The 13,355-nt window shown below is 33.9% G+C and overlaps 1 protein-coding gene across 1 annotated transcript in view; it reads left to right on the top strand.

The window, feature by feature from the left end:
* Positions 1-13,355, top strand: part of HAT1 (histone acetyltransferase 1) — a 50,336-nt gene that overhangs the window by 16,713 nt on the left and 20,268 nt on the right. The window contains exons 4-8 of the mRNA XM_045559542.1: positions 1,082-1,202; positions 10,046-10,225; positions 10,501-10,622; positions 11,123-11,227; positions 11,558-11,664. Of these exons, the coding sequence (XP_045415498.1) occupies positions 1,082-1,202; positions 10,046-10,225; positions 10,501-10,622; positions 11,123-11,227; positions 11,558-11,664 (635 nt within the window). The remainder of the gene's footprint in view (positions 1-1,081; positions 1,203-10,045; positions 10,226-10,500; positions 10,623-11,122; positions 11,228-11,557; positions 11,665-13,355) is intronic.

The raw sequence follows: 13,355 nt of genomic DNA, 5'->3' as shown, positions 1-13,355 counted from the left end.
TAGCCTTCTGAGTAGCTGGGACTATAGGTGTGCACCACCACACCTGACTAATTTTTTATTTTTTTTATAGAAATGGGGTGTTGCTCTTGCTCGAGTTTGTCTTGCATTCCTGGCTTCAAGCAATCCTCCCACCTGGGCCTCCCAGAGTGCTAGGATTACAGGTGTGAGCCACCAAGCCTGGCCCAGAACTCACTTTAAAAAAAAAAAAACCACCTTTATTGATATATAGTCACATATCATATATTTCATTTATTTGCAGTGTGCAGTTCAGTGGTTTTTGGTATATTCACAGTTGTGTAACCATCATCACAATCAATTTTAGAACATTTTCATTACTCACATCAGAAACCCCATAATCTGTTAGCAGTCACATCCCTTTGCCTCCACTCCCTACCCTCCTGTCCTAGGTGGTTACTAATCTTTCTATAGATTTACTTATTCTGGATATTTTAGAATTTGCTTTTAGAAAACTCTTTTTAAGCTGGAAAAAGGGATAGCAAAGCATAGATGTGATAGCAGGGAGCAGGGTTGGAAAAATTAGCAGCAGCTCCAGATCTGCCCTCTGAGTTCATAGAGGGGTTTAAGTATAATTAAATAGGTGCTATCACTGCTTTCAGCGGCTCTGGAAGTTGATGGTAGAACCAAGTGGTAAGTTGGAAGGGCTGGTCCAAGGCTAGGTCTTAGCTGCTTACCTAGCCAGGTCCTAGTTTAACACTACTCGTCTTTCTGAAATGCTAGTAATAGTAGCAACAGCAAAAATGGCAGTAATAGTAATGTCTAACATTTACTGAGTACTTACACGATGTGCCCATCAGTGTTGTAAGTGGTTTACACGTTCTAACTTACTCATTTAACCCAAACAACATTGCTGAGTTAGGTACTGTTACTCTATTTTATAGATGAAAACTGAGGCATAGTTTCATCCCAAATATTTAATATTTTTTCTTTTTTTAGAACGTAAATATTTTAAATAAGTCTTGAAACTACTCGTGAAATTAAACTTGTTTATTATATGTAGCATTAATACTTTTTCATGACAGCAAAAATTCATTTTGATTATTGCTGTTTTTTTCCATTTCAGTGAAACTGCTTTTGGTTACAAGGGTCTGAAGATCCTGTTGTACTACATTGCTGGCAGCCTGTCAACAATGTTTCGTGTTGAATATGCATCTAAAGTTGACGAGAACTTTGACTGTGTGGAGGTAAGAACAGAAATACATTTATTTTTAACTCTCTTTTCCAATTGAGTTTAAAACAGGTTTTAAAATTTAAAATTCTCTCCTCCAGATAGGGAGGAGAGAATCTGTTATATGGTAGTTTTGAAATCACATATTCTGTGTTTAGTTATGTAGCCATTTGCCTCCCTGTCATTCAGTTAACCCTGTGATTATGATCCTTAGCCTGGTCTGTTTCCTGGGTGGGCTTTCTCCATAAAAACCTTCGCTTTTATGATCAGAGTTTCATTTATTTATTCTTTTCTTTTACCAACTTTTGTTTTTTATTATGGACATAGAAATTACTTCTTTTTCTAAAAGTCAAATAGAAGTCAAAGAAGATGAAGGGAAATATCTCAATTTTCTACTTTTACTTCATATAGAATGTCTATTTAAATTTTTCTTGCTGCATTTATAATCCCACAAATTTTGCTAATTTATTCCTTTATATGTAGCACCTTGAATATGTGTGGGTGAGGGATATTGATTTCAGACTTTACCTCCAGACTGTGAGAGAATAAATAGCTGTTGTTTTAAGCCACCAAGTTTGTGGTAATTTGTTACAGCAGCTACAGGAAACTAATACATATTTTTGTACCAGGAGGTGGGGTGCTACATAACAAAGAGCTAAAAATGTAGAAATAGCTTTGGAAATGGGTGGAGACTGGAAGAATTTTGAGGTGCATGATAGAAAAAGTATAAATTACCTTGAATAGACTATTGGTAGAAATGTGGATATTAAAGGCACTGCTGGTTAGGGCTCAGAAGAAAGGAGCATGAGAGAGAAAGCCTGTATCATCTTATAGAATACATATATTAATATTAATATCATAAACATAGTTTTGGTAAAAATATGAACATTAAACATACCTGAGAAGGAGATGAGGAACATGTGTTTGGAAACTGGGAGAAAGGAGATCCTTGTTACATAGTGACAGAAAGCCTAGCTGAATTGTGTCCTGCAATTATGTGGAAAGTAGAACTTGCAAGCAATGAACTTGGATATTTAGCTGAGCAGATTTTTAGGCTAAGTATTGAAGGTGTGGCCTGGTTTCTGGCTTCTTCGGGTTGATGGCCGGACACGCCAAGCAGCTGAGCCACGGAGGCAAAGAAACCGGTTTCTGACTTCTTATAGTAAAATGTGAGAGGAAAGAGATAAATTTAGGGAAGACTGTTAAACAAAAAGGATACAGGACTTGTTGATTTGGGAAATTCTCAGCCTGTCCAGATTGCAGAAGACACTAAAATTAGGAGATTCACTGTTAGGAAAGTGTGCTCTGGAGAGAAAGCCTAGGGTGTGGAAAGATACCCTTCTGCTAGTGCTAATGATTTAGGCATGTGACTCAGATCTCCTCAATCATTAGCAAAAAGTCAGGACTAGAGATCCGGGGAAAATCTGTGGAGGACCCTCGTATCTCATGGTGTGAACCCTCATGACATATACAGGTGACCCACAAGGGTTTTGAGAATCAAAACTTCAAAATGCAACTTGAACTGACAAGACAAAATGAAGGAAGGTTGATGAACTCCCAGAATTCCACAGGCAGGAAACAGGCTAATAAAACTGCTCAGCTGCAAACATGTGCTTCCCTTCAGGAAAAAGGAAGAATGACTGTAAGGGCAAAGCTTTAGGCCCAGAGGGTGGAGCTGCAGGCCACAGTTATTTCCACGCCTGATGAACTTTGCCATGCTGGATTTTGAAATTGCTTGGTACCAGTGACTCCTTTCTTCCTTCCATTTTCTCCCTTTTGGAATGGGAAAATCTCTGTTGTCCTATGCCTGTCCCACCATTGTATTTTGGAAGTGATAACATGTTTTCTAATTTCACAGGTTCACAGATGGATAGGAATTTTGTCCTAGGATGTATCATACCCACAGTCTCACCTATATCTGATTTAGAAAATTTAGATGATGAGATTTGTGAACTTTGAGCTGGTGATATTTAAATAAGATTTTCAATTTGAGTTGATTCTGTAATGGTTGAGACTTTTGGGGATGTTGGGATGAAATGAATGTATTTTACACGTGGGTTGGACATGAACCTTTGAGGGCCTTAAGAAAATTATATATTTTAGATGTGTTCTGTTTCTGGACATTCTTTATTTAAAAGCATTAAAACTTCATCAAGAATTACTTTACAGAGTTAGGCCAGGTGTGGTGGCTAACGCCTGTAATCAAAGCACTCTGGGAGGTGGGAGGCTGAGGTGGGCGGATCATTTGAGCTCAGGAGTTCGAGACCAGCCTGAGCAAGAGTGAGACCCCGTCTCTACTAAAAAAATGGCAAGAAATTAGCTGGACAACTAAAAAATATACATATAAAAAATTAGCTGGGCATGGTGGCACATGCCTGTAGTCCAGCTACCCGGGAGGCTGAGGCAGTAGGATTGCTTGAGCCCACTGTAGCTTGGGCAACAGAGTGAGACTCCATCTCAAAAATTAAAAAAAAAAAAAAGGATTACTTTACAGAATTGATTTTTTTTTAAGATCCCATTTTGTCACCAAATCCTATTTATAAAATTGAAAATTACATTCTTATAGTAAAATCTCTTGTCCTTTGCACTTACAAATCCAGCAAGTTTTAGTAAATTATATGTCATATTGTTGATAATACTGTGGTACACATGAGTAGTCAGAAAATTAAAATAGAGAAAATGATTCTATATATTACTAGATCCTGGATGTCATAACTTCCTTTTGTAGAAGTAGTAGTTCCTAAAGCATTAAGAATGAAACCAACTTTTTTAAGGCTTTAAACTGACTTTGACTTCTGACTTTACATTTTTTGCCAACCCTGTACCCCACCTTTATATGGCCAAAATCTGTTGAACTGACTTATTTGGCCCCTTTTATTCTTTTTTTGGTTTTGTTTTATTGTAAAGGTCTTGCCCAAAGTCACAGTAGTAAATAATCAAGATTGTATTAGGAGATGATTACTTAGTGGTATTAGTGTAATATATAGTAATATCCTGATTACAAGCTGTTAGGACTGTTCATGAGCTGTTCTGAATGGGTCCAGGTGCTTGTGTTTATTACTTTTTATTTCTGTTTTTTACAGTGTGTTTTATTCCCCCTCTCTGATGTTTTATGCTATGAGCACCCAATTTACTGCTCTTATTGTGAGGGGCTTCCCTTTAGCAAACAATCCCCTTATGGATAAAAATACCATATTGGTAAGCTTAATGGAATTATGTATGATACAAATTGTGTATAGCATGAAAGAGATCAGAAATAGTCTCTTATATTTATTACTCAACTTTAGCGTTGGAAATATTTTGAGTACTACCTGGGGTTTTTTACTTGTTTTTTTCTCCCACTTCCCAGCCATGTGTGAATTGACTGAGCTTGTCAGATAAATAATATGTAACTGCCTTTAATATTTGTTTTATTTAATGTAGTTTGTGTCCCTTGGAAATTTTTGAAATTTTGTAGATACAAAAGTGATTCTGAGTAATACTGTAGTGGTGATTTGATATTTGAAAAGATAATCTTAGATAAATTAGTGTTTAACACAGATTTATTAAACTGGAGTTTTTTCCATAACCAAATATTTCTTATTAGATTGTTAAATTCTCTAGACCCAAGCCCAGCTAGATGTTATTAAAAATGCAGGTGATGTTTTTCCTCATGTTGTGCAAAATTTACTGTTTGAGGGTTTTTTGTTGTTGTTGTTTTTTAAGTTGCAGCTGATAACACTGAATTGATTTCTTCCAAAGGAACTATTGACTTAGTTATTGGTAAATCTTTCAAATATTATGTGCAGTGAAAATAGCTGTGTATTTGCAGTGACATCTAATTGTTCTTTTCTTAAAAATCAAGTTTTTCCATTTAGAAGTACTGTGTTAGGAGTAAGGAATCAATCTTTTGTAATGTCTTTTTGTAGGGTTACTTATTTGCTTTGTGGTCAAAGATCATTTATATTAAGTGTTCAAGCAAAGACTTTTTTCCCCCTTATAAAAAAAGACTGGATAGTGGATGTGGGGGGTAATGGGCTTGCCTCTTTTCAGTTTGTAGTGAGTGTTCATTTCATAGTGCCTTTCTGTGTTCCTCATGCCAGGGATACAATGGCAGACAAAGCAAAGTCACTGCTCTCATGGAGCTTATATTCTAGCCAACAGGAGTAGTCAGTAAACAAATAGTAAATAAACAAGTTAAATTCAGATAGTGTTATGAAGAAACATTTTGCTGGTTTCTAAATAATAAAGGAGGCCAGACATGTTATAATCTGAGGGAAAAGCTTACCAAGCAAAAGGACCAGCAAATACAAAGGCTCTGAAAGGATAAGACTGCTGGCATTTTTGTAGTACAGAAGGAATACTGTGGTTAAATCGTTGTGGTGATGGAGAGAGAACGGTAGGAAATGGTTGAAGGGGGTGGCACAGCTAGATCATGTAGTATCTTCTATGCTACAAAAGGTATTTGCAAGAGACAAGAGTAGTTGACCACCTTTGGAGGTTGTAAGTATGTGGTGGTCATACGATGTGATTATATTTTTAAAAGATGATTCTGGCTGCTATGCAGAGAACACACTGTAGGGGGCAAGAGTGAAAGAAGGGAGACCAGAACATTGCAGTGTTAGAGGCAACACTGGGTTTAGTTGTCAAATTGAGGATATATTTTGGTGGTAGAGCCAGTAAAGTTTGCTGTTGAATTAAATGTGATAGATGAGGGAGAGGAACAAAGAGAACTCCATTGCCTAAGCAATAGTGGTACTATTAATGATACAGGGAAGATTGGATAAGAAGTAGGTTTAAGTGGAAAATAAAAAAATTTATTTTGGATGTGTTAGGTTTGAGATTATTATATATTTGAGTTTTTGTAGATCTTACTACATAGCATACTAGTGACCATAGGTTGTCATGGTCCATCCATACAAATGTGCTTAGAAGTTAATTTCTTATTATTAATCGAAATTTGCCATTACATTAATCTTTCATCATCCATTCTTTTTCTTTTCCAACCTGAATTCTCCAGTTGCACCTGAAGTTTTTTAGTCACAATTAAGATGCCTGTTAAAATCTCTCTGCTAGCCGTCATCCTTAAAGGCAACATAATTCTGAATTTTACAGTACAATAAACTTGATTATTCAGACACTGATGATTTGTTCATCTTAGGGTTGTCCTTGACTTTTGCTTTTATTAATAACTCCTGCCCTCTCTTGGGATAATATTACTGCTGTTTAGTGAAGGGATTTGTAACTAAGATTGTTCAATCTTGCTTATTGCTAACATTTCTGGGAAAGGTTTGGTAAAGAAAGTTGAAATACATGGATAAGGTTTGTTTTATCTGTGAATTTCATTGATTTTATCCTTGTCTCCCACTAATATGGATTGAATTTGAGAGCAGATTTAAAATTTTTTTGAAGTCTTTATAGGAAAATCCTACATATTTGGAAAAATTAAATCTTGAGGAAATGAAAAAATGAACACGTTTTGCTACTTGAACAAAACAAGATTGTCAATATATAATTTTAAAGCTTTTTATGGTATTTCATGAAAAAGTATTACCCATCAAGACCACTGTCACAATTATCATAAAAAGTATAGTGAAATATTTCTAGTCCACCAAAGATTATTTTTTCACTAGTGACCTTTGTTTTTACATTAGTGAAAAAGTTCACACTTTTAATTTCTTTTGCTTGTTTTTATAGGATATTTTAGGTATTCTTAGAACTATAGTTAATGTTGTCTATGTGCCACTTTAGCCAAGTAAAGAATAGCATGTACCACTTACTTAACATGCCTTTAATTGCAACCTCAAAAATAACTCACTGTAGACAAATTTAGACAGATGGTGCTGCTTAAGATGCTAGAGCGGTTACTGGGCTTTCAAGTCTGTATAAATACAAATACAAGTGTAAATATTTATATTATAATAGATTACTATTTATTCTCAGGCGCATTGCTTTATGCAGTGATAAGAAAAAGCAAACCTTGTTCCATAGGATCATCATGTGTAATAAAGTATAGAATATTGGAACTTGAAATGACCATAGTTGAGAGAGTATACAATCTACCAACATTTCATCGTGACCCACCTGCCATAAGACTTAACTAGAATAGTTCCTTTTACACTTTCTTTTTTTTTTAAAAAAAGAAATTGCCAAATGTTAGAAAAACATATGTAAGGGATGTCTTTGTTAATTAAGTATATCAGGTTGTATTCTGGATTCTTGGTCTGTTCAGCTTAATTTCTTATCTTTTCTATAGCTATATTTATATATAATTTTAATTGATGTTTAGAATAATGTTCTTAACAGTAGGGAATTTTTCAGTGATTTTAGAAATAGAATCTAAACTTTTAGCTATAAACATTGGAACTAAAAGGTTTCGTGTATTTTAAACTCTGTATTCAATTAGAAATGATTAGAGTTTTTGTCTTATAATGATTTTATTTGACCAGCAATCCAATATGAAAAATGAATATTTTAAATTTACTGAACAAAAGTATATATTTTAGAAAAGAGTACAGATCTCTAAGATACGGTGTTTATAGGATTTTTTTCCTTAAAGCAGATTCCAATTAATAGAGAAATGCAAGCATTTTCTTTTTAGTAAAGCAGAGTTCTGAATTCTGAGTTTGAGTAGTTATTTGGTTTTTAGTTATGTGTTTTATGTAAATATATCAGATACACATATATATAAATATTTACAAATATATTATATATGTATATAAATTCCTTGCTGTTATTTTAAACTTAGCCTTTTCCCCTTTGACAGTTTTTAAAATGTGTAAACTTGCCTAAAGCAAAATATTTTATTTGAAAATATTTATTATAATAAATAGGTATCTTTTGAAGGCTGAAAGTTAAACATTAACTCTTTCAAATTTGTTGAGCTCAAACCTTTGGGTTGCTCTGCTTTCCACCAGAACTGCCACTTGAAACTTACAATTTCTTAGAAATCTTTGAAGTAAATTTAATGCAAGATATGTATAGTGATTTGATCATGCTTTGTAATGCCTTGTTGAGAAGATAGGAAATCAGGAAAGTTTTTAAAAGTTAAAATTATATATGCTGTGAATGTTTTGAAGTGATCTTTTTAAACTTGTAGATTATAAGTCTCTTTATTTAATAAAGTAGTTTTTCCTGACTTTTAAAATCTGAACTAAACGTATACTACCTTTACACATCACTACTTTGGATTTTAATTGCTACACAACAGACCCATTGCAACAATCCCTCATTATAACAATTTCCTCATGTAGTTACTGAAATTGTACTGATTCTATAAAATATACTTAAGATGGCTTCTTCACATTAGATAGCAGTTTCAAGGAAAAATGTTTATCAAATAGTACTTTAAAAATAAGCAAAAATAGGTCTAACAAATGCAGTTTGTTTGATCTCAAGGGTGAATGAGTTGCAAGGACTGATGTACATATTAGAAATAAACTGTTGGACAAATGCTGAAGAGCTATATTTTAAATAATAGCTCTTTTTAAAATAGCTGTAAACAAATTATATTTAAATGTTGGTGGTTCCAGAGCATTGAAAATAAAACTTGTTTGTGATAAACTCCATCCTTGGTTCTCTATCCTAAAATGTAACTGAATGATAATAAAGTGCTATTCATCTGCAGGTGCATTGCTTCTACTTAGTTAAAAGATGGTTGAAAGGACAGGAATTAGTAGCATGTTGTATTAGCCTTTTGTAGTGTATTTTGTCCTAAGCATCTTAATTTCCCTGTTTTGAATGCTAAGTAGCAAGGGTCTTGGTTTAGAACTAATACCCATCATGCATGTAAACGGTATGAAAGAGCTGCTTAGTAAGTTAACACAAAGTGTTCTTGTGTCAGTCCTTGTGGAAATAGATACAATACAAACATTACAGCTGAACTCACGGCAAACTCCATTAAGTAAAAACCTGGCCTCATTGTTCACGAAAAAGTTTGAATAGAATGCAAGCTCATTTTGTTGAATGTAATGTCAGGCTTTTAGGGACTGTATTGAGGGATAAGGTTTTGTTAAGTTGAGACCAATTCATTAAGTTTTATTGCCTGGTGAGAAGCAGTAATACTTTATTGTAAGACTTCATCAAATATTCATGGTTAAAGAGAAGTAGTAAATGTATTCAATCAAGTGGTCTTTTGGGGTTTTGAAAAGGATTATGAAGTCTGCTCAGCTGATAGTTTTAACATTCATCGAAGTTGTTTAACAAGGGTAATTTTAATCTCTGAGTTTAATTTTGTTGTCCAGGCTTGTCTCTTTTTTACTATCACAAATCCAGGTCTGTAAAAATTGTGTCACAATATAAGGATGAGTGGATAATATATCCATTCATATAATTTATGTATTTCCTAAGTGAGTATATTTTTAAATTATCATCTTAGTTTTGAATTTGGTATATGAGGGAGTTATAACCTGTCTACTTGTTTATTGTAAGATTGCTATTCATTTGGTCAGACTCCAGCCTCACCTCAGCTCACCTGGTGATCTTTTCCGTGTCTTGGATAATATGATCTCTTTGACATATATATTAATAATAAGCAGCCTTTTGTTTTGGCCAGTTCAGATTGTCATGAAGAGATATAGTCAGCATTTTCTACATGATGTTAGAAATTTCAAAGCATTGCCCTAATTCTTACACTTGATATCAGGCTACTTGCCTCCTCTTATTTATTTTTATGTTATGCATATCTCAATTTTGTGTGACACTAGTTTGTGCACATGAAACTCATCTTTTCCAGTTCACTGTGTGTTTACTTCTTTAGTTTAATTTTGAACTGAAGTTTTGATATTTTTGTTGGTTTTGTCCATTTCCAAGAAATGGAGCATATTCAACTAATAGTCAAATTTGTTATTAATTTTTATGTCCTTATTTTTCATTCCTTAGGCAGATGATGTTGAAGGCAAAATTAGACAAATCATTCCACCTGGATTTTGCACAAATACGAATGATTTTCTTTCTTTGCTGGAAAAGGAAGTTGATTTCAAGCCATTTGGAACCTTACTTCATACATACTCAGTTCTCAGTCCAACAGGAGGAGAAAACTTTACCTTTCAGATATATAAGGTAAAAATAAATCTAAAATATTTCTTGAGTAAAGTTACTCTATTTGCCTGAAACCTGTATGCAATTTTGTTGTTATTTTCAGTGATTCATTCTAACTTCAGAAAAGAAGTTTTTATCAGCATTAAAGACAAAGATCTATTTTATATGTGTGTGTCTGTGTATACATCTTAATCTGAGACTTTTAAACATTTTCCCACAGGATAGTTTTGTGTTCTGCAGACTTTCACTTACCTCTGTGATGAGTTTCACCTGACTTTTCCTGGCTTTTTCCCTAGGCCGACATGACATGTAGAGGCTTTCGAGAATATCATGAAAGGCTTCAGACCTTTTTGATGTGGTTTATTGAAACTGCTAGCTTTATTGACGTGGATGATGAAAGATGGCACTACTTTCTAGTGTAAGTACAGTTCTAAAGCAACAGTAGACCTTATTACCTCCACAAAGCCAGCATTTTAATTGTGGCAGCCCAATTATTGGGACAGTATAATGATATTTTTCCCAGGAAAGAAAAACTATTGTTTATGAGGCTTGAGTTTTCCTTCATTATGCTTTGGGAGACCTTGAGAATAGAGCTGAATTAAATGCTGTTGTCCGTTAGGGCCCTGAATGTAGGCTTAAACAGTAAAATGAGCTTTGCCTGTGTTTTCTTTTACTTGCCACCTATTCATCTTTATAATAGGCAAGTGCACTGAAGTGATGTAAAGAGGTCTGATTTATCCAAGTTGCTGCACACCAATTAAGTGAATTGTACATTCAGAACATAGCAGGTGTACCCATTGGGCCCTCACAGAGTAGCTTGCTGACACTGAAAATTCAGTCAGAGAATGGAAAAGAAAATGGACACTGCATGGGAGCGCGACTGTAATTGACCTGCTTGGCTTTCTGTTTTATCTGCAGATTTGAGAAGTATAATAAGGATGGAGCTACGCTCTTTGCGACCGTAGGCTACATGACAGTCTATAATTACTATGTGTACCCAGACAAAACCCGGCCACGTGTAAGGTAATTGGCAGCATAACACGTGCCTTGTCTTTTATTTCAGAAGAAGGAACTGCTGAAGTTTCCAATACTTGTTATAATAGTGTTGATTTGTTTAAAAAAAATCACCATTATTCCTTGGCTATGTACTGATTTATTTCATTGTTCCCTTTGAAACAGTGTGGTAGTTTAACCAATTTTGAGTATCTCAATAATTTTTGGATTTTTTGAAGGTTGGTTGGAAAAAAAAAAAACACATAAATTTTTAAAATGTTTAGAATACTATAGCAATTTGCAATTTTTACACTGGCCATGTTGTGATATTTTAATTTTAAAATAATTTCTTTACTGTAGTCAGATGCTGATATTGACTCCATTTCAAGGTCAAGGCCATGGTGCTCAACTTCTTGAAACAGTTCATAGATACTACATCTCATCTCCTTCAGTTCTTGATATTACAGGTATATAAAATTTGATTTGTTATTGAAAGAGCCTTTCTAAAAATATCTTTACTGATTGATTTTGTTTTTGTCAGAAATAACTATTCTATTTTAAACAGCAGCATTCTCCTGGGGTCTTTCTGAAACTGTCTAAAGATGGCTTAGGCTACATTTTAGATCATAAGCATTTGTGGGGATTGGATTACATGTGTAATTGTGAAGTGCTTAATGGAACAAATTGAAAATAATGAGCTGAATATATATGGGGAAATTTTTGTCAGGCATCAATATGTTGCAAGTGTGTTCTAACTTATTTGTTCAGTTTATCTGGCAAACACTTGTATTATTTAGAGGCTGCACATGCTTTAATTTTCATGTAGGGGCAGAATGTTCTAAACCTTACTGAGAAAAAAAGTCAAGGTAAAGTTCTTGAATGGAATGCACGTTTCCTAAAGTATGTGTTTTGTATTTCTAAAATGCATGCCCTCACAACAGTAGTAGATAAAGTGAAATGTAGGCCTATTTGTTTTGGAAATGTCTTTCAGTATGGATTAGCCATAGAAGTAGTATTATGAATAGAATGCTTGGGAGAAGGGAAGAGAGTCAACTCTACTCTGTAAAAGGAGGAGGCATCATTAGATGGAGTTTGTGATGTTAACATGGGAACTACCAAAGAACAAAGTGGCCCAAGGAACATTTATGTTGTTACTTTTTTTCCCTGGGAGTAACTTTCAAATTTGTTGCTCATAAATTTGCTGATTAAACTGAAAGTTACCCTTTTTGTCCATGAAAAATATTTTACCAGATATGCACTTCCAAATTAGGATTAAAATTTATTAATTCTAGAGTTTGAATACATCCTTGTTTTTAAAACTGTAATATTTAACATGTACTAAAATGTTAACTTGTTAAAAAATGCTATTTGGGAATTTTATGTTGTCAATTTGTTTAAAGACACCAAGAAGACAATACTGGATGTGATACTAGCAAGTATATAAATAGGCTAGTAGGCAGATTATCAGTTTTTTCCTTTCTCATATAGCATAGTGGTCCAAGGTAAATAAAATTAAAAGTTGCTACAGAGGAATAAATTGATTGTATAGATTAATAAACTGGAGGGAAAGCATATTGTTTTTAAAAGGTAGTTCCACATATATAGAATTGAATTATCTTTTCATCTGATTTTCCTGCTACTGTTAAATGGGTTGGAAACTTGGGAGATAACGAAGTAATTATAATACTAAACTTAGTTTATATGAAAAGTTATAAATTGTTTAAGTGATACCTTCAGTAGCTTAGTGACTTGTAAAACTATAGAAACATAATACAAACTATATTACTTCTTTTAGCTGAGCTGAACATTGTTTAGCTTCTATTTACTTACAGAGCTTGGACTTGGTGCTACATGAAGGGACATTTTTGGTGATTTTAATCTGGAGTTCACATAAGTAGTCTTTGTCTACTCTAGTGGGTAATGTGCCAGCAGGGGTTGTTTCTCTGAAGCCTCTTAACCACTTTCTTCTGTCTACTCCAACCAATAAAGTCCTTAATACTTAGCACCAATTAGCAGATAAAGAATTTTATTTCTTAAATCTCAGTGAAGAGTCATCAATCATAATGGTAGCCTTTATTCATTTCTGTTATTCATTAGAAACTGAAGTCTCTAAAGAGAAAAGGCTAAACATGCTAAAGGACTTCTGAATTTGACAACT

The sequence above is a fragment of the Lemur catta genome, chromosome 8 (genome assembly GCF_020740605.2).
Source record: "Lemur catta isolate mLemCat1 chromosome 8, mLemCat1.pri, whole genome shotgun sequence".
Classification (NCBI taxonomy): domain Eukaryota; kingdom Metazoa; phylum Chordata; class Mammalia; order Primates; family Lemuridae; genus Lemur; species Lemur catta.
Note: the sequence above shows the minus strand (reverse complement) of the source record. Positions and strands in the feature narration are given on the sequence as shown.